Source organism: Mustela nigripes, chromosome 1, assembly GCF_022355385.1.
Source record: "Mustela nigripes isolate SB6536 chromosome 1, MUSNIG.SB6536, whole genome shotgun sequence".
Lineage (NCBI taxonomy): Eukaryota > Metazoa > Chordata > Mammalia > Carnivora > Mustelidae > Mustela > Mustela nigripes.
Window position 1 is genome coordinate 44,116,959 of NC_081557.1, and position 19,448 is coordinate 44,136,406.

At 52.6% G+C, this 19,448-nt stretch overlaps 4 protein-coding genes across 6 annotated transcripts in view; 3 read left to right on the forward strand and 1 right to left on the reverse strand.

Moving 5' to 3' along the window:
• Positions 1-3,391, forward strand: part of DCHS1 (dachsous cadherin-related 1) — a 35,361-nt gene extending 31,970 nt beyond the window's left edge. Inside the window, exon 21 of the mRNA XM_059409147.1 lies at positions 324-3,391. Within this exon, the coding sequence (XP_059265130.1) occupies positions 324-2,935 (2,612 nt within the window). The 3' untranslated portion in view covers positions 2,936-3,391. The remainder of the gene's footprint in view (positions 1-323) is intronic.
• An 811-nt stretch (positions 3,392-4,202) lies between these two features.
• TPP1 (tripeptidyl peptidase 1) lies at positions 4,203-11,024 on the forward strand. Its single transcript, XM_059409176.1, has 13 exons — positions 4,203-4,309; positions 4,409-4,480; positions 4,758-4,897; positions 6,061-6,211; positions 6,414-6,541; positions 6,691-6,869; positions 7,047-7,245; positions 7,393-7,581; positions 7,811-7,880; positions 8,332-8,452; positions 8,535-8,693; positions 8,866-8,991; positions 9,160-11,024. The coding sequence occupies exons 1-13, from the start codon at positions 4,266-4,268 to the stop codon at positions 9,298-9,300; spliced, it is 1,719 nt and encodes a 572-aa protein (XP_059265159.1). The 5' UTR covers positions 4,203-4,265; the 3' UTR covers positions 9,301-11,024.
• Positions 11,025-11,503: 479 nt separating this feature from the next.
• On the forward strand, positions 11,504-12,908 carry TAF10 (TATA-box binding protein associated factor 10). The gene is made up of 5 exons (XM_059409245.1): positions 11,504-11,750; positions 11,882-12,036; positions 12,254-12,318; positions 12,411-12,525; positions 12,714-12,908. Exons 1-5 carry the CDS (start codon positions 11,519-11,521, stop codon positions 12,801-12,803), a joined length of 657 nt encoding a protein of 218 aa, XP_059265228.1. The 5' UTR covers positions 11,504-11,518; the 3' UTR covers positions 12,804-12,908.
• On the reverse strand, positions 12,855-19,429 carry ILK (integrin linked kinase). 3 transcript variants are annotated; one of them, XM_059409211.1, is made up of 13 exons: positions 19,330-19,429; positions 18,780-18,914; positions 15,483-15,648; positions 15,242-15,337; positions 14,944-15,040; positions 14,765-14,848; positions 14,579-14,664; positions 14,328-14,437; positions 14,092-14,219; positions 13,888-14,009; positions 13,689-13,788; positions 13,451-13,581; positions 12,855-13,264 (listed from the first exon to the last, which is right to left on the reverse strand). In XM_059409211.1, the coding sequence occupies exons 2-13, from the start codon at positions 18,866-18,868 to the stop codon at positions 13,115-13,117; spliced, it is 1,359 nt and encodes a 452-aa protein (XP_059265194.1). In that variant the 5' UTR covers positions 18,869-18,914; positions 19,330-19,429; the 3' UTR covers positions 12,855-13,114. The 3 variants fall into 3 exon arrangements, with proteins under 3 accessions (XP_059265194.1, XP_059265213.1, XP_059265204.1); XM_059409230.1 differs by having other exon boundaries at positions 18,780-18,892; positions 19,330-19,423; XM_059409221.1 differs by lacking the exon at positions 19,330-19,429 and adding an exon at positions 19,200-19,323.
• Between the last annotated feature and the right edge of the window lie 19 nt (positions 19,430-19,448).

A 19,448-nucleotide genomic window follows, 5' to 3' on the forward strand; every position in this document is an offset into this window, starting at 1 on the left:
TGACCCCCTTATCTTTGACCATGACTGGCCTTATTTTCACTCCATTCCTAGAATTTGCTTGAATTCTTAACTCCTGGATCTCTGGCCCAGTGAGAAGATCCCCCCCCCTCCCCACCTCCCGGTCTCTAATTTAAGCTCTGTTCTGACTGCATGTCAAAAGCCATTTCATAAATCCTGGAGATCATTCCAAAAACTCCCAGCACACAGGCCATTCCATGGAGTCTGACTTCCAAAGCCATTTCCTAGGCCCCCAAAGGATCACCCTCTGCTCACTTACAGTCTGTGCTGAATGCATATTTCTCTCCACTCCCTTCTCATCTCAGGGACCTTGTTCACAACAGTGGGAACAGTGGCCTTGGGCCAGGAGGGGCCAGGAGTGGTGGACGTGGTGCTGGAAGCACGAGATCATGGGTTGCCAGGCCGGGCAGCACGAGCCACAGTGCATGTGCAGCTGCAGGACCAGAATGACCACACCCCTAGCTTCACATTGCCACACTACCGTGTAGCTGTGAATGAGGATCTGCCCCCTGGTTCCACCCTGCTCACCCTGGAGGCCACAGACGCCGATGGAAGCCGCACCCATGCCACCATAGACTATAGCATCGTCAGTGGCAACCGGGGCCGAGTCTTCCAGCTGGAACCCCGGCTGGCGGAGAGTGAGGAAGGTAGTGGACTAGGCCCCCGGGCACTGGGCTGCCTGGTGTTGCTTGAGCCTCTAGACTTTGAAAGTTTAACCCAGTACAACTTAACTGTGGCTGCAGCTGACCGGGGGCAGCCCCCTCGGAGTTCAGCTGTGCCTGTGACTGTCACTGTGCTAGATGTCAATGACAACCCCCCTGTCTTCACTCATGCATCATACCGCATGGCAGTTCCCGAGGACACACCTGTTGGCGCTGAGCTGCTGCATGTGGAGGCCTCTGACGCTGACCCAGGTCCTCATGGCCTTGTGCGTTTCACCGTTAGCTCAGGCGACCCTTCTGGCCTTTTCGAACTGGATGAGAGCTCAGGTGCCTTGCGACTTGCCCACCCCTTGGACTGTGAGACCCAGGTTCGACATCAACTTGTAGTGCAGGCTGCCGACCCTGCTGGGGTACATTTTGCTCTGGCACCAGTGACCATCGAGGTCCAGGATGTGAATGACCATGGCCCCATCTTCCCGCTGAGCTTGCTCAGCACCAGCCTGGCAGAGAATCAGCCTCCAGGCACTCTTGTGACCACTCTGCATGCGACTGATGGGGATGCTGGGGCTTTTGGGAGGCTCCACTACAGCCTGCTGGAGGCTGGGCCAGGACCTGAGGGCCGTGAGGCATTTGCACTAAACAGCTCAACAGGGGAGTTACGGGCACGAGTGGCCTTTGACTATGAGCATACTGGAAGCTTCCAGCTGCTGGTGGGTGCTGCCGATGCTGGGAATCTCTCAGCCTCTGTCACTGTGTCAGTGCTGGTGACAGGGGAGGATGAGTATGACCCAGTATTCCTGGCTCCAGCTTTCCACTTCCAAGTGCCCGAAGGTGCCCGGCGTGGCTATAGCCTGGGTCATGTGCAGGCCACAGATGAGGATGGAGGTGCTGATGGCCTGGTGCTCTACTCCCTTGCCACCTCTTCCCCCTATTTTGGTATCAACCAGACTACAGGCGCCTTGTACCTTCGAGTGGACAGCCGGGCACCAGGCAGTGGAACAGGCACTTCTGGGAATGGAGGCCGGACACGGCGTGAGGCACCACGGGAGCTGAGGCTGGAGGTGGTGGCACGGGGGCCTCTACCTGGTTCCCGGAGTGCCACAGTGCCTGTGACTGTGGATATCACCCACACTGCACTAGGCCTGGCACCCGACCTCAACCTACTGTTGGTGGGGGCTGTGGCGGCCTCCCTAGGAGTTGTGGTGGTGCTTGCGCTTGCAGCCTTGGTCCTGGGGCTGGTGCAGGCCCGTAGCCGCAAGGCTGAAGCAGCACCTGGTCCAATGTCACAGGCAGCACCCCTGGCCAGTGGCTCTCTGCAGAAGCTAGGCCGAGAGCCACCCAGCCCACCGCCCTCAGAGCACCTCTATCACCAGACACTCCCCAGCTATGGTGGGCCAGGAGCTGGAGGACCCTACCCCCGAGGTGGCTCCTTAGACCCTTCACACTCCAGTGGCCGAGGCTCAGCAGAAGCTGCAGAGGATGACGAGATCCGCATGATCAATGAATTCCCACGTGTGGCCAGTGTGGCTTCTTCCTTGGCTGCCCGTGGCCCAGACTCTGGCATCCAGCAAGATGCAGATGGACTGAGCGATACATCCTGTGAGCCACCTGCCCCTGACACCTGGTATAAGGGCCGCAAGGCAGGGCTGCTGCTGCCAGGTACAGGAGCCACTCTGTACCGAGAAGAGGGCCCACCAGCCACTGCCACAGCCTTCCTCGGGGGCTGTGGCCTGAGCCCTGCACCCACCGGGGACTATGGCTTCCCAGCAGATGGCAAGCCATGTGTGGCAGGTGCACTGACAGCCATTGTGGCTGGTGAGGAGGAGCTCCGTGGCAGCTATAACTGGGACTACCTGCTGAGCTGGTGCCCTCAGTTCCAGCCACTGGCCAGTGTCTTCACAGAGATTGCCCGGCTCAAGGATGAAGCTCGGCCATGTCCCCCGGCTCCCCGTATTGACCCGCCGCCCCTCATCACTGCTGTGGCCCACCCAGGAGCCAAGTCTGTGCCCCCGAAACCAGCCAGCACGGCAGCAACCCGGGCCATCTTCCCACCAGCCTCTCACCGCTCCCCTATCAGCCATGAAGGCTCCCTATCCTCAGCTGCCATGTCTCCCAGCTTCTCACCTTCACTCTCTCCTCTGGCTGCTCGGTCACCCGTTGTCTCACCATTTGGGGTAGCCCAGGGTCCCTCAGCCTCAGCTCTCAGCGCAGAGTCTGGCCTGGAGCCACCTGATGACACAGAGCTGCACATCTAGCTGTGGCCCAGGCTGGGCCCCGACCTGGGATGCGCACAGTGTCCCCAATGCAGGCCCCATCTGAGCCTGCCCTTGGCAGCCTCGGACCATGACTGACCACGGGGGAGGCCAGCTTCCCATCCTGAACCCCTCCAGTGGGGGCAGGTCCCACGTCTCACCCAGCTCTGTCAGAGCACAGTGCCACAGAGGCTCTGTGGGGGCACTGACCTGGGGACAGGTCCAATGTGGGGAGAAATAAGGAGGCAGCAGCCCTGGTTTCTCCTCAGTGAGGGCTTCCTGCCCTGCACCAGCACCCTGAGGTGGAGCTGAGACTTTATTTATTGGGGGGTAGGGGAATGGGGGAGGTCCCTCCAACTTGTTTGGGCCCAGCTCTCTTGGGTTCTATTGACACCCCTGCCCCTGCACAGAACCAAGTGCCAATTCTCACTCTGGAGCCTTAATAAACTGCAGTTTGTATCCAGTGTCCGGCTGTATTCTGTGGGGGCCATGGGTATAGGGGATGATTGCAAGACAACTGATACACTGTGGACGCCTCAGGGGGCACGGAGGGGGGGTGGACACAGAGGCATCTAGGGTGGGGACAGCACTGGGAGCCCAAGCCTGAGGCTGATGGTCACATCTCTGCAGTTGGCCTTTCCCATTCACAAGGGTTGGAAGGCAGACAGCAGGGGCTTCCTTGAGGCAGTGACCTAGAGAGGAATTGGCTGGGTAAGGAAAGATCTTGGGGATAACCAGCTAGGCCTGAGAATCCACGTGTAAGAAAAGCTCACATCTTTTAAGCCTTTGCCACACCAGGCTCTCTGCTGAGCAGTGTGCCTGTTTTATCTCTGTAAATGTTCACTGCAATCCCACGAGGCAGAGCACTTTAGATCTAACCATTTCCATATTCTAAATGAAACCTAGGCTTAGAGAAGTTGGGTGGTTTTCTTGATACCGTACCAGTAAGGAGGAACCCCGGTCTGTAGGTCTGTGTGCCCCAGATCACCTTTCTTTTCTTTTCTTTTTTTTAAGATTTTATGTATTTATTTGACAGAGATCTCAAGTAGGTAGAGAGGTAGGCAGAGAGAGGGGGGAAGCAGGCTCCCTGCTTAACCCACTGAGCCACCCAGGTGCCCCACCAGAGCCCCTTTCTTAAGTGCTCCCCTATACCCCTTGGTGAGTGCCAGCTGGCCTCTAGCCCCTAGGGGGAGCCCTGTATGAACCCAGTGGTCTGGGAGCCACAGATGAAGGCTCCAGTCGCAGCCCCGCCCATTTGGAGGAGGAGCCAGTAGGGCACCAGTTTCTAGGCAGCCACGGGGTGGTGGAATATAAGGCTCATGTGATCTGTCACATGACAGCGGATCTCCAGAAAGGCAGCATGAGACTCCGAACCTGGTGAGAATTTAGGGGACCCCGGGAGGAGGGGATTATGTTGGAGGGTGGGAATACAGTGGCAGTCCGGCTCCCGCTGAAACCCGCCTGCTGCCTCTGCAGCTTCCTAGGGCTCCTTGCCCTCTTCGTCACCGGCAAATGCAGTTACAGCCCGGAGCCGGACCAGCAGCGGACGTGAGTTGACTTAGCACACACTGCCCCCTTCCCTAGGCCCTGTCCTGTGCCCACTGCCTTGGCCCAGACTCCCTCACCCCTTACCAGCTCCTGGTACCCACTCCACAGTCTTATCCCCAGGTTCCCAGGCTCAGTCCCCAATCATTCACCTCCTGTGAGCCATATCTGCCTCTGGGATCCTACCCCAGGTCTCAGCCACTAATCCTGAACCTTCCATGATTAATATTTCCCATCCCCACACTAACAAAGCCCATGTTCCTGACCTCTGACCCTGCAGGTTGCCCCCAGGCTGGGTGTCCCTGGGCCGTGTAGACTCCGAGGAAGACCTGAGTCTCACTTTTGCCCTGAGACAGCAGAACGTGAAAAGATTGTCCGAGCTGGTGCAGGCTGTGTCGGATCCTGGCTCTCCTCATTATGGTGCCTATGGGAATAGGGATTGGGACTGGGAAGTGGGATGTTGTGAAAGGACCCCGGGCTGAGCTGACTGTGGGATGGCACACATAACGTCAAGGTCATGCTCTTGGTGCCGAGGAAGGTGGTGATACAGGGCAGTTGAATGGCTGTGACTCTCGAGCAGTTTCTGAATTTAATAAAAGGGATCTGGAAGTAAACTGTCCAAAACTCACTCAAATTCTTTCCCCCAAAACTTTTTACCTATGTTTATCAGGCTTGAAACCTGAAAGTTAAGAGCACAGGCTGTGAGAACAAATCTGGATTCAAATGCTGACTCTACTACTTGCAGACACATGGGAAGTAATACCCAGTACAGATAGGTGCTCATTCCCCACCATCAAAACCACAATTGTTTCCTCCTGCAGTCAGGCTCCAGAACTCTCATTTCCAGTTCTGGCTCTCAAAGAGCCTTTGGAGTCATCTGCTTTTTACCATTGCTTGTAACCGCCCACTCATTTGTTTATTCTTGCACCCAGACTGCTGCCCAGTCCCCAGTGGTCCACCCCACTCCCCACTCTGCTCCCTACTCTGCTCTAAAACAGTGTTCTGTTCCAGTGGTCATACTGGATGATGTCCCTCCCTTGCAAGAAGCCCTTCATGGTTGGGGGGGAGGCACTGGTATGTGTGTGAGAGGGCAGTCTCAGATTCACCCTGGAGCTGTGTACATAGCACTGTGCAGGAAAATAGTGACTCACTATCATGTTAAGCTTAAAATCAATAAGTATGAAGACTGGAACTGAATTAGATGTTACCTTATAATTGGTTCTAAAAGTTTGGAAAACTTTTACTCAGAAATAAACTTACGGAAAATTTTAATTTTTAACCTCATTTGTTGTTTATAATTATGGCAATACATGCTCTGATGCAGCATTTGCAACCTTCTGGCCTTTAGGGAAAATCCATATTTCTGGCCATGGCATTCCAAGTCTCCCCAGCCTTTTCTTCCCCGGCCCCAAATAATAGCATTCACCTGCACAGCCTGCCTTTGTGCTAGAAAGTTTCCACTTATCCCTGACGACCCTGTTCCAGGGTCCCTGGGAAATCCCAATGTCTCCTGGTTGAGGTCCAAAATGAGCAACTTGGAAAAGCAATGAATGAAGGCAAGATCCTCTACTGAATTCCTGCAGGAAAATACCTGACCCTAGAGGATGTGGCTGAACTGGTCCGGCCATCACCACTGACCCTCCGCACAGTCCAAAAATGGCTCTTGGCAGCTGGAGCCCGGAACTGCCACTCAGTGACCACACAGGACTTTCTGACCTGCTGGCTGAATGTCCGGTGAGATGGAAGGATTTCCCCATGGAGGGTACCAGTCATGCCATCAGGGAAACGAGTCACCCCAACGGGAGAGAGCTGAGAGCTGGTGGGAGCTTGTGGGTGAGAGCTAACAGGGAGATAAGGATGAGCAGTGATGCTCAGGTAGCTTCCTCTGCTCTGGTCTGTGGTTTCTGATCTCTATTCTCTGATCTCTGACCTCCAGACAGGCAGAACTGCTGCTCTCTGGGGCTGAGTTTCATCGCTATGTGGGGGGACCAGCAGAGATCCATGTTATAAGGTCCCCACGTCCATACCAGCTCCCGAAGGCCTTGGCCCCTCATGTGGACTTTGGTAACACCCAGTGGGGTTGGTGGGTTTGAAGCAGGCAGAACCAGGGGCTGGAAAATTTTAGGTGCCATGGGGGCTTGGGGTGGGGTCAGTGGTAAAGTCGGGGTTGGAGTCTAAAAGATCTCCTCCTTAAGCCTAACCCCTCCTCACAGTGGGCGGGCTGCACCGCTTTCCCCCCACATCATCCCTGAGGCAACGCCCTGAGCCACAGGTGTCAGGGACAGTTGGCCTGCACCTGGGGGTGACCCCATCCGTGATCCGTCAGCGATACAACTTGACAGCACAAGACGTGGGCTCTGGCACAACCAACAACAGCCAAGCCTGTGCCCAGGTGAGCTGGGCAGACACCTCCAGGGTCCTGACACCCTATCCAAGGTGCCTCTCCAGGCTGGGCCTTGTTCTCTGACTCCTCCCCTGGGTCCTCACGTCCTATCTGGAATAGTGTCCTTGCCCTGACCTTGCAGCTGCATCCTCTGACCCATGATACCTGCTCTGATTCCTTCTGTAGTTCCTGGAGCAGTATTTCCATGAGTCGGACCTGGCCGAGTTCATGCGCCTCTTTGGTGGGAAGTTTGCGCACCAGGCATCAGTAGCCCGTGTGGTCGGACAACAGGGACGGGGCCGGGCCGGGATTGAGGCCAGTTTAGATGTGGAGTACCTGATGAGTGCTGGTGCCAACATCTCCACCTGGGTCTACAGTAGCCCAGGTACTGCCAAGGGAATTGGTGGGTGGGGAGACCCGTGGTGGTAAGTGGTGATCACTGCTCCTTCAAGGGAATCCCATAAGCTAGAGGGAGACCCTGGCAACCTTCCAAAGGACCGCCCTTGTGCTCCTCCCCTCACCCCAAATCCAGGCCGGCATGAGTCACAGGAGCCCTTCCTGCAATGGCTCCTGCTGCTCAGTAATGAGTCAGCCCTGCCACATGTACACACCGTGAGCTATGGAGATGATGAGGACTCCCTCAGCAGCGTCTACATCCATCGGGTCAACACGGAGCTCATGAAGGCAGCTGCTCGGGGTCTTACCCTGCTCTTTGCCTCAGGTGACCTCCTACGCTAAATTTAGACCTTAACTCACCAGGAGTTTTGACCCAACAGGGAGCCCTGTGATCTCCGACTTACAATCTGAACCCAATAGGGACCACTCATCTGACCTCTAAACTCTAATCTCTTGCAGTAATGACTAACTCTTGACTTCCATCTTTGACATCTGAACCCATATATCAAGCTCTGACCAATTAATCTGAGTGCTAAACTTGGTCTTTCTCCCAGGTGACAGTGGAGCTGGGTGTTGGTCTGTCTCTGGGCGACACCAGTTCCGTCCCAGCTTCCCTGCATCCAGGTAAGCACCCCAGCCTACCACTTAAGCTTCCCTGCATCCAGGTATGCACCCCAGTCCACCACTTACCTGTGACCACCAGTCTTCCGTCTACGGGTTCATGATCTGGAACTTTTGCCTTGGCGCCACCAGGTGCTTCTGTAGCTAAGACCTCAGTTTAACCAGCTCTGATTGCTGCATTCCCTTCTTCCTATAGGTCTAGGCCTCATGGCTTCTGAGTGGAATGCAGTTCCCAGGCATTTTAGTAGAAAATTTGGTGAATGTTCTGTAGACAAAAGTATACACTGTTACCTCAGGCCATGCCTTGAGGGCTCAGAATCTTAGTCTTCCCCATGTACCTGCTTCCCCACAGAGTCTAGCCCCTCTCTCAAGAGCTAGCTCATACTTAACCATCTCCATACATTTTGGAGGCCCCCTTGGGACCCATACAATCTGTGCTGTTTTCTGCTCTCAGCCCCTATGTCACCACGGTGGGAGGCACGTCCTTCCAGAATCCATTCCGAGTCACAAGTGAGATCGTTGACTATATCAGTGGTGGTGGTTTCAGCAATGTGTTCCCACAGCCTTCATACCAGGTATGTATATGTGTTTGTGTGGATGGATGGGTGGGAGGGATCCTCGGTCAGCAGACAATACTCACTCAACAACATCTTTCAGGAGGAAGCTGTAGCCCAGTTCCTCAGCTCCAGTCCCCACTTACCACCATCCAGTTATTTCAATGCCAGTGGCCGTGCCTATCCAGATGTGGCTGCACTCTCTGATGGCTACTGGGTGGTCAGCAACAGCGTGCCCATTCCATGGGTATCTGGCACTTCGGTAAGAAATCAGCCTGGGTCCAAACCCCCTACTCAGAAACTATCCTCACCCTCTATAAGACCTTGTACCCAGAACCCCTGACTCCTCAGAGACCTCTGATCCTTTCAGACATCCCTCCCTCAAATCCAATCACTATGAACCCCTAACCTCCATTTATTCCTTCATTTTGCAGGCCTCTACTCCTGTATTTGGTGGGGTCCTATCCCTGATAAATGAACATAGAATCCTCAACGGCCGTCCCCCTCTTGGGTTTCTCAACCCAAGGCTCTACCAGCAGCGTGGAGCAGGACTCTTCGACGTGAGTATGGAAGGGAAGGGTGTGCACATTTTTATGAATATGGGGAGTTCAAAGATGAACTTGAGGGCAGTTCTGATGGGGTACTGAAATGTAAATACAAGGTAAGGGGGCTTAGTCTGTTAGTGCTGGTATGGACAGGCCCAGGTCTGATGCCTGCCTTTTCCCTAGGTAACCCATGGCTGCCATGAGTCCTGTCTGAATGAAGAGGTGCAGGGACAGGGTTTCTGCTCTGGCCCTGGCTGGGATCCTGTGACAGGCTGGGGAACACCTAACTTCCCAGCTCTGTTGAAGACATTAATCAATCCTTGACCCTTTCCTGCTGGGAGAATGAACCTGTCCCCTGCCCCATAGCTGGTGGCTTGGTCCCTTATTCTGCACTGTTGGAAGCCCTGCTGAACCTTCAACCATAGACTCCTGCAGACAGCTTATCCCCCTAACCCTAAAATGCTGTGAGCTTGACTTAACTCTCAACTCTACCCTGTTCCATCATGCTCAGGTCTCCCTACTCCTGCTTCATGTTTCTCTAATGATGCTGTAACTAGTATTGTTTGGGAGCCTCCCCACTCCCAACACCCTCCCCCAACCTTTTCTTCTTTCTCTTTTCAGCCAGGCTTTTTCTAAGAGTTGTCTATGCTGTTTCTCTTCATGTTGTCTCCTCAGTTTATTGCACCTTCTTCAGCTTTCAGGGCTTAACTTCTTTTCTGACCATTCCCACTTCCTCCTTCATTCCCTCTTCCTTTTTCTCTTTCTCTTCTTTCTCACTTAATGTATACTTCACTGCTTTATCTTTACCCTTCTGCTCTTTTCAATCTACCCAGAGTTTCCTGGAATAAATCAGTCACCTGTATCCACAGCTATCAATATCTCACTAAATCAGACTATTGGACAATGATTCCTCAAATACAAGGTGTATGATACTCAATACTTCATCTTCCTCCTTCCCAATTCCAGACCATGCTCTGGTGTTCCTTCTTGGCAAATGAGACTGTGCTGCTTCCAATCAAGCCAGAAGCCTAAGTGTTACCCTAGACTCCCTATTCCTTCACTTTCCCCTTCCCACTACCACTGTCTATCAATAAGTCCTACTGATTTCACCTCTTAAATATATCTTTATCAATCCACAAGTCCTGCCAATTACATTTCCCAAGTATATCTAGAACTCATTTACTTTTCTCCATCTCTACTGCTACTAAATTAGCTTAGAACCATTATTTTTTCTTCTCTGAATTGTAGGACGCCCTTGAAAAGATGTCCTTACTTCCTGCATGCTCACAAAACCATTTTTCCAGAGTAAAATGCAAATCCCATCAGGTCATTTACTTAAAATCCTTCAAAGATTACTGATAAAGTTCGGGTTTTTGCTATGGCTCACAAACTCGATCCTTTCCTTGCTGTTTGTTCATGAGTAACAAATTGCTTATTCTCCCTTGTTCTCCCTCACCCTTCCTCCACTTCCCCACTTTTGCTTTTGCTTAAAATATTCTGTGCCCTTAACATGACCCCTGACTCCCTTTGCCTGTTTGGTTTCCAGGATTCTTTGAACACACCACTTTGGCTCTCTGCAGCTAGCTGATTTTTGTATAGCAGAAAATGATTTGGTATAGCAGAAAAATCCCAGATTTTTTCAAACCAAGCCTGTTTGATTCTTGGTTCTGATGTAGACTAGGAAAGAAAGTTGAAGAAGTCCATCTCCCTGAGTCTTTTACCTCCTCTGTTAAGTGGGAATATCAATACCTGCCTCTAACAATAATTAATAATAATTAAATGGAATGAAGTTGATAGAGTGCCTGACACAAAGAAGTAGGCAGCTGATGTTATGTCCCTTTCTCCTTTGCACTGCGTACTGTGTCTACCTCTAGTATTGTAACTCCAATCTAGTATTGAAAATGCCAGTTTACCTCTTTGCCTCCCTTTCCAAGACTGTTGGTGCCTAGAGGACTAGAATCTTGTCCTACTTAACTTTGTACTCCCAGGCCCTAGCTCAGGATTGGCAAATAGGAATTAAATAAATGTTTGTTGCGTTGAAAACCCCACCCTCCCTGGTGATTTTGCATATGTTGTTTACGCAAGCTGAAATACTTCCCTTCCTGTCTACAGCAGCACTGTTCGCTTCCCTGCTGTCACTTCTCCCGGCAGCTGGAGGGGAGTGGGGCTTCCGAACCCTTGAAAGGCTGAATAAGGGAACTAGAAAGGACGCAGACTGGCAGGCAACCTGTAGTTAAGGGGTGTCCCAAAAACAAGGCCTTTAAGCGCCAAGTTGGAAGACAAGCCCCAGACCTGCGGAAAAGCGTCTTAGACCTTGACGGTTCCCATCCTGGCGAAAAGGCTTAGCAGTATGGCCGCGTGGGAGACCGCCTGTCGGAGACACCTCACAGGCTGGTAAACAACCAGGAGACAGGAGACGCTAGAGGACAGCAAACACGGCGAGGGAGGGGCGAAGCGCGGAGCGTGTGACGTCACCCGCGGTGTGTGCGTAACGTGAGCGGAAGCGGAAGCGGCTCTGTTCGCCGCCTCTTCCACCGGCCCGATGAGCTGCAGCGGCTCCGGCGCGGACCCCGAGGCGGCGCCGGGCTCCGCTGCCTCGGCCCCGGGCCCGGCGCCCGCGGTCTCGGCCCCCGCAGCATTGCCCGCCGGCACCGCTGCGGAGAATAAGGCCAGCCCCGCGGGGACTGCAGGGGGACCTGGGGCTGGAGCTGCGGCAGGGGGCACGGGACCCGTGGCGGCGCGGGCCGGGGAGCCGGCCGAGCGGCGCGGGGCGGGTGAGGGCCGGGACGGGTGAGGGTGAGGGCAGCGCTAGGGCTGGGTCCAGTAGTGGGTGAGGGCAGAGGATTAGACCTAGCCGGGGCCCCGCATCTCCCACCTCCATGTCTGTCTGCTGGTTTTCCTCCAGCTCCCGTGTCGGCTGGCGGCGCGGCGCCCCCGGAGGGGGCCATGTCTAACGGGGTTTATGTACTGCCGAGCGCGGCCAACGGAGACGTGAAGCCGGTGGTGTCCAGCACGCCTCTGGTGGATTTCCTGATGCAGCTGGAGGATTATACGCCTACGGTGGGCTTCCTGCCTGAACAAGGCTATTGGCGTGCTGTCAGGCCAACTTTTCTGCTACACTGCCTGGATTTCCAGCCTCCTTTTGCACTTGCTCCCCTACTAGCTCTGCCCACCCAAACTGAGCTTCCTGAAAGCCAGGCCTTCCTCCATTTCCCTCCCCCTCTCAGCCCCTCAGTGCCCAGAGCAAGTACTGACAGTCGTCTCATTGATCTCTCAGATTCCAGACGCAGTGACTGGTTACTACCTGAACCGTGCTGGCTTTGAGGCTTCGGACCCACGCATGTGAGTACAGTCTAGGTGGGTAGGTTAGAACCTTGAGTGCTAATGTGGTTTATTGTTCCATCTCCCTTCTCACACTAGTTTTTTCTCTCTAGAATTCGGCTCATCTCGCTAGCTGCCCAGAAATTCATCTCAGATATTGCCAACGATGCCCTACAGCACTGCAAAATGAAGGGCACAGCTTCTGGCAGCTCCCGAAGCAAGAGCAAGGTGTGAGGGGAGGCTCATTGAATCAGTAATTACCTCCCACAGTGTTGGAGGTTTAATTGTCCTGAAATCTCTTTGGGGAAACTAAGTCCTAGGGGAGGTGAAAGACCTACTCAGGGTCACCCATCTGGGATTGAAATCTGAGATTCCTGAGTTCAGCTGGTGTTCTTCCCTCTTCCCTCTTCCCTCAGGACCGCAAGTACACTCTAACCATGGAGGACTTGACCCCTGCCCTCAGCGAGTATGGCATCAATGTGAAGAAGCCGCACTATTTCACCTGAGCCACCCAACCTAAATGTACTTGTCTGTCCCCTTGTCCCCACACCAGCCTGTTTTCATAATAAACTTTATTGTGACAGGCAGGGCTGGTCCCTCCCATGCTGGGAGATACCGTGTGGCAAGTGACAAAGCTCTGAGCCTAGCCCCTTTGGGGGCTGCAGTGGTAGGGATGGGGGCAGGGGATGGGCCCCATGGCTGGGGTAGTACCATGACTGGAAGCAGGGGAGGCAACCAGAAGCCTGCTGCTTTGGGGAGACATACTCCCCTAACCATGTCCTGACATATCTGGAGTTTAGGCAAGGGCTTTCCAGCTCTACTTGTCCTGCATCTTCTCCAGGATAGGCACAATCATGTCAAATTTAGGCCGCTTAGCAGGGTCTTCATTCATGCAGATCTTCATGAGCTTACACACATGGGGGGAAATGCCTGGTGGGATAGTAGGCCGAAGGCCTTCCAGTGCCACCTGCAAATACAGGAAAAAACAAAATGGGTTTCAGAACTTGAATATCCTGTGGGGAGAGGCCTCTCTAGTCCTCAGGACAGGATTACTGCATATTTGAACAAATATGGGAAGAGCCCAGCCCTGCTATAGTTATTGTCGTCACCACCACCATTCCCCCAACACAAGTACATACAGTTGTGCTCTCACCTTCATTCCAATCTCCATGTTGGAGAGGTCAGCAAAGGGTACCTCCCGTGTCACCAGTTCCCACAGAAGCACTGCAAAACTCCACATGTCTGCTGAGCGTCTGTTTGTATCTTCAGGCTTCTTCTGCAGTGCTGGAGGAACAGGACTTAACTGTTCCAGCTGCCTGTCCTGTCTCTGCCCCCTTCCATTACTACTGAGCTGGCCCTTCTCCACCTCCCAACATGATGCCCTCACTCACCTTCAGGGGCCACCCAGGCAGGTGCATACATGCGCCCAGGGCATTGGAAGGAGAACTTGACGTCGGCCATGCTGATTCGGGCAGTCATGTCCTCATCGATCTGAGGAAGAGAAGATAGATAATGTGGAAGGAGGTAAGTCCTATTCTAGACAGGGAAAGGGGGCTGGGGGCCTGGGCCAGGAAGGAAGTGTGACCTCACCATTACACTACGGCTATTGAGTGCATGTCGTGGGATGAGGGGCTCTAATGTGTGTAGGAAGGCCATGCCCCTTGCCATGTCCAACGCGAACTTCACAGCCTGGCTCTGGTCCACAACAAAATCTAAAGAGGCAAGAGTCAAAAGAGTTTGGGGAGGCTCATACACCCTGCGCCCATCCCATGAGATTTGGTATCCCCTACTCACTGGTGCCTTCATGTAATACATTGTACAGGGATCCATATGGCATCCAGTGTGTGATGAGGGTGGGGTGAGGAGCAGGTGGAGACTGACAGGCACCTAGCACTGGGAGCACATTTGGATGCGAGAAAATCCTGGAAGAGGGAGAGTATCCCTAGCTGAGATCAGCATAAAAGATCTCCCTTTGGGTGCTAGTCAGGGTTCCTTGGAACCAGCAGCTTCCCGTTTAGGCCTTGCCCCACCTGAGACGGGGACACTCCTCGTTGAAGTCCCTGCTCTTCCTTGTACTCCAGTCTCGAACCTTTAGCACCTTCACGACGATGTCATTGCCCTGCCAACGGCCCTTCCATAGCTGAGAGACAGGTAAGGGTTAGGAAGCTTTAACTAAGGCCACTGCTTTCTTGTCCGCTAACTGGAAGAAAAACTTTAAAAAGGTGCAGGGCAGGTAATTTGTAGGGGATTGGGGAGGGAGGGCCAAGAAAGGCAGGGTCACCTCTCCAGAGTGATTCTCGTTGAGCTTTGCCAAAAAGTTGAGCTGTTTGTAGTCAATGCCGGAGTGTTTGTTCAGAGTCCCATTTCCTGAGAATGTGCACAGGTCAGGTACCCAGGCTTCACCTAACCCAGCTCCAACAGCCCAGGGTTACTCCCTCGACCATCCCTCCCCTTACAACTGACTCACGGGGCCGAGTGCGGGTGGTTCCCTTCCAGAAAGTGTCCTTGTATGGAATACGGTTAAGGTTCTGGCCCATCTTCTCTGCCCGCTCTGGGGAAGAAAAACAGCTTTGGCCCCAGCTGTAGTACGGAGCGAGGAGATAGGCAGGGACAAGACAGGATACGAACTGGAGTTGGGGGACAGACCTCGGAGGAGCTCTCTCAGGGGTGCCTTGGCTTTGTCCACAGGCATCTCTCCATACTTGTTACAAATGCTGACAAGAGCCCCATTAGCCACCAGGTCCTGGAACGAAAAGGTGGTTGTGACGACGGGCTCTGCTACCTCCCTGGCAATCACAATCAACTATCAATACAGATATAGTACCAGATCTGAGTGTCAAATATTCAGCAATACTTACAGAATGGGTTGAAGGTTCTAGAATCTCCCATTCAGGCTCAGACGTTGCTACCCACCCATCCCAGGTCTCAGGGCTTTGGTACTCACCTCTGCAACCTGATCTTGGCCCCAAAAACAGGCATAGTGCAGGGGCACGTTTCCATGCTCATTCACTGCATTGATGTCAGCTTTATACTGCAAGAGCTGGTCCCCATGGCCAAGTAGAAGAGGCAGAAGACAGAGGGGAGATGAGAGTTGAGGCGTGTAAGGAGGGAGAAGAGTACACATAATGCTTGTGACTGACTTCCAGACATGTATGTAATGTATGTGACAGAACATTCATGCATACCTTCTGCACAATATCACGGTGTCCATGACTGGCTGCCAGGTGCAGGGGGGTGTCATCCCCACGGTTCATCACATTGATTCGTGCCCCCCGCATGATCAGCATCTCAACCACAGCTGAACGGCCCTCTCGGCAGGCCCAGTGCAAGGGGGAGAAGCCATGATCATCCCTTTGAGGAAGAGACAATGGTCATTGATCTGGAGGTGGGGCAAAGGCTTTGATACGGAAAAAACTGATAGTCATTCTGAAAAATCTCCCTAGAAACCTTGCCTGTCCAGGATTCTGATTCTCATTCATGCCAGCAACTCCCAAAGCCATCCGATTAAGACCTTCAAAGGTCTTCAGACCCCTGAGCTTCAAACCTAACCAACTACCACCTGAAATCTCAACAAATACATATGATTCACTGTCTTCATCAACATCTCCCACTAGGCTTTTTCCTTGGCATGCCCTATCTCATTAAATGGTAGCATTTTATCTGGTTTCCTCTGCATTCCTTTTGCAACATCTGTTGGTCCTTTTTGTTTCCAATGCATTTCATATGCCCCTAATACACTACTTGTGGCACTGGATTATAAACATCTTAATGAGCTGTCTTGTCTGCTAGACTGAATTTTTGAGAGAATGGATTAACAAGTTGTTTAGTGCATGTTAATACAAGGGAGGGTGTTTGGAGAAGGAAAGCCACAACTCATGGGAGAAGAAGCAAGCTTACTGATTGGCTCTGTACTGAAACCTAAGATCTAAAAATGGACTGGCATTAAAATAATGTTTTGGAAGGGTTTATAAGGAAAAAGGAATACTTTTGATAAGTCATTACTAATGAGGCAGATATCAAATGAGGATTTGATTTGGTAAAACAGGATTCCTCCACTCAAGCAGTCTGGAGTCCCAGAAAACAGGAATATAAGAGTGACATCTTTAGAAAGAAAACTGACTTTTCCCCTGCCAAGGACACATATTTTCTAAAGTAAAAGAGCTGTACAAAGAAAAAAGAAGAAGAAAACACTTGGTGGGAGTTGGGCCTGCCTGACAGCCTGGGGCCATAAAAGGAAATTCCCTCCAGTCTGGTGTGTGTGAGGATCCAAGGGGCGGGACAGGGGGACGGTCTGTGGTCTGAGACCGCAGCCTCCGGATGCCTTAGTGTTGCGGTCACTTCCCTTGTGGGGGCTCTAGTTATGGCCTGAAACAGATCAGGGGTCTGACTGCTGCAGGCCATCCAGATGTCCTCCTCCCCCAGGAGATGGGGGTGTGTGTGTGACCTTTAATGACTTCCCTCCACAGCTGCCCTCATCTGCTCACTTAGAGTTAGCTGAAAGCTTTCCTGGAAGGTTAGCCCCACCTCCCCCTCTCTGAAGCAACCATCCCCTACTTATCAGTGAGTTTTGCCTCTCAGATCTTTAATTTGTGCCCTGGTTTATCAGTTTCCTGCAGTCTGTGGCATAAGCAGGCCAGTGCCTGAGGGCAAAAATAAGAGCACAGGGTTCCACTCACTGTCAGACTGCCTGTCACCTCAGGGCCACAGACTATATTCCCAAAGAGTCCTGGAGGGAGTTTACCCCACCTCATATCCAGCATATACCTGCTTGGGCCCCCAAAGCCTTTCCCCTCAAACCAGCCCCAAAGACTTCCAGTTTAATGCCACCTCTTCACCTTTTGGCACTAAAGAGTTTTATAAAATGCAAGTTCCCCTGGACAACTTCACCTAAGCCTTTATAACCCTACCAACAAAGTAAGAGTGCTATCTTTATCTGAGCACCCTTTGAAGAATTATTAAAGAATTAAAGAAATTATAAATATATGAAAAATGGGAAAAAGTGACCAGGAATTACAGAGGAATAGCATAAAGGCTAATGAGAACCTGTAGAAGTCTAGACGAAGATGACAGGTGATCCTTACCCCCTCAAACCTAAAAACTGAAGAAATAAAATTAAAAACCACCATCCTGAATCATCAGCATCACTACTGCTTTTCTTGCTTGTCTCAGCTGACCTTAAAGAACTTGCCTACATTCACTATTTCCACATTTCCCATTCAACCCACCACCACACTGTTGCCTTGAGGGCTGGCATGGGCCTCTAGCATAGGAGGTGTCCACAATACTTTAAATGAAGGAACCAGTGTTGTCTGGTTTCTTCAACTGTTTTCCTCTACAGCAGGCTTCAGAAAGATCATCAAATACATTATTAATTATAAATTCAGAAGTTACTTTAAAGTGCTAAAGTTCTTTAACTAATCAACAGCCTATCCTACTGTTGACCACTCCCCCTTCGTTGAAACATTCACTTCTCTGAGCTTTACTAACATCTTTTCCTGTTTCTCCTGCAACCCCCAGTTGCACCTTTTCAGTCTTGCAGGCTTCTCATCCCCTCTCTGTCACACCCACGTCTTCAGGTATCATCTATATGCTAAAATCTCCCAAATCTGGGTCTCCAAGTCAGATCTCTCTCCTGAAATCCAAATCTGCATAATCAACAACCTACTCAACGTTTCCACTCAACTGTACAGTCACTTTAACGTGTCACAGCAGCAGTCATCATCCTTCAGCCATGTCCAACTCAGTAAAAGCAACCACTATCTACCTAAGAGTCTGAGCCAGAACCCCGGTCATCATCTTTGCTTCCACACTTCCTACACCAAGTCTCATCAATTCTTTATTCTGAAGATTTCAGGAATCCAATCACTTCCTTCTTTTTAGATCGGCCCCCATTCTAGTCTAAGGCATCGCCACCTCTGGCACAGACCAAGCAACTGCTTCTCCAAATGGCCGCCTGCTCTTGAGAAGGTATCCAAGATGACACTTAAATGGACAATCTCATCATATCATAGCAGGGCTTTAAACTCTTGTTCTTAGAATAATAACCTTATTATAGTATAAATATCCTTGCATGATCTGGTGGGCTCTTGCAGCAGACCTCTCCAGTCTTATCTTCCGTGGTTTACCATTAGTACCCAATGCTTCAGCCCACAGAAGCCCATAGAAGTCTTCTATCCTCCAGCCATATGGACCTGTAGACAATTCCCAAACACTCCATTCTCTGTCTTGTCTCCTAGCTTTCGCCCATGCAGTTCACTGAGGCAGGAAAGCTCTCTGCAGCCCGTGCCTGTGAAACTCTTACTGAGCAGTCAAGATTCATCAGGAACACAGCTTCCTCTGTGGAGACCCTCTGCCCCCCACAGGCTGTGCTTTGCATTCGTAGTCCTGGGTAGTAAAGTCCGCCGCCCCAGCCAACGTGAACACCCCACATCGCGGAGAGGAGCAGTATTTGCCCTTCTCACCCACCAGCCACTTCAGCTCACCCCTGGTTGAGGTCGTTCTCCGTGTTGTCCAGCCACAGGCGAACGGCCACCGCGTTGCCCTCCCGGCACTGAGTGAAAATGTCGTCCATAGCAGCGTCCCGGCGCTGAGTCCCCTAGATTGGGGAAGCCTGCGGACTGTGAAGGGATCCACGGAAGGCGGGGTGAAACCCGAAAGCTTTGTCCCTTACCGGAGATAAGGGGGTGGGGGTCTCCCGCTGCCTCCCCGGCTAGTGGAGGTCTGGGAAGGAGTTCGGCTAGGCGGGATGATCCCTGTGTCCCCTGGGCGCGAGGGTAAGGCGGGTCCGCGCGAGGTAGAAGGTGATTAGGAAGTAGAGTCCCCTGAAGGGGTGTCGGCGAACAAGCTCGGGGACCCTACCCGAGAACAGACCTGGGGGGAGGGGGAGTTCAGGCGCTCTATACCCTGAGAAAGGCGATCGGGGGTCCTTCCCGGGGATGGCCCTCGTTCCCTACTCGGTATTCGGGCCGAGTAAAGGCTGACGGTTGGCAGGGATCGAGCCTTAGGGAAGGGCACGGGTGCTCCCGCACTCACCGGGACTCAGGCTGGAGGAGCCTTCTTCGGGGAACTCCCGTCCGGCCGCGCCCGCCGCCCGGCCCCGCCCCTGGCCCTCTCTGGCCAGCGCGGGTCCCCATTGCTCCCTCCCTCTCGCC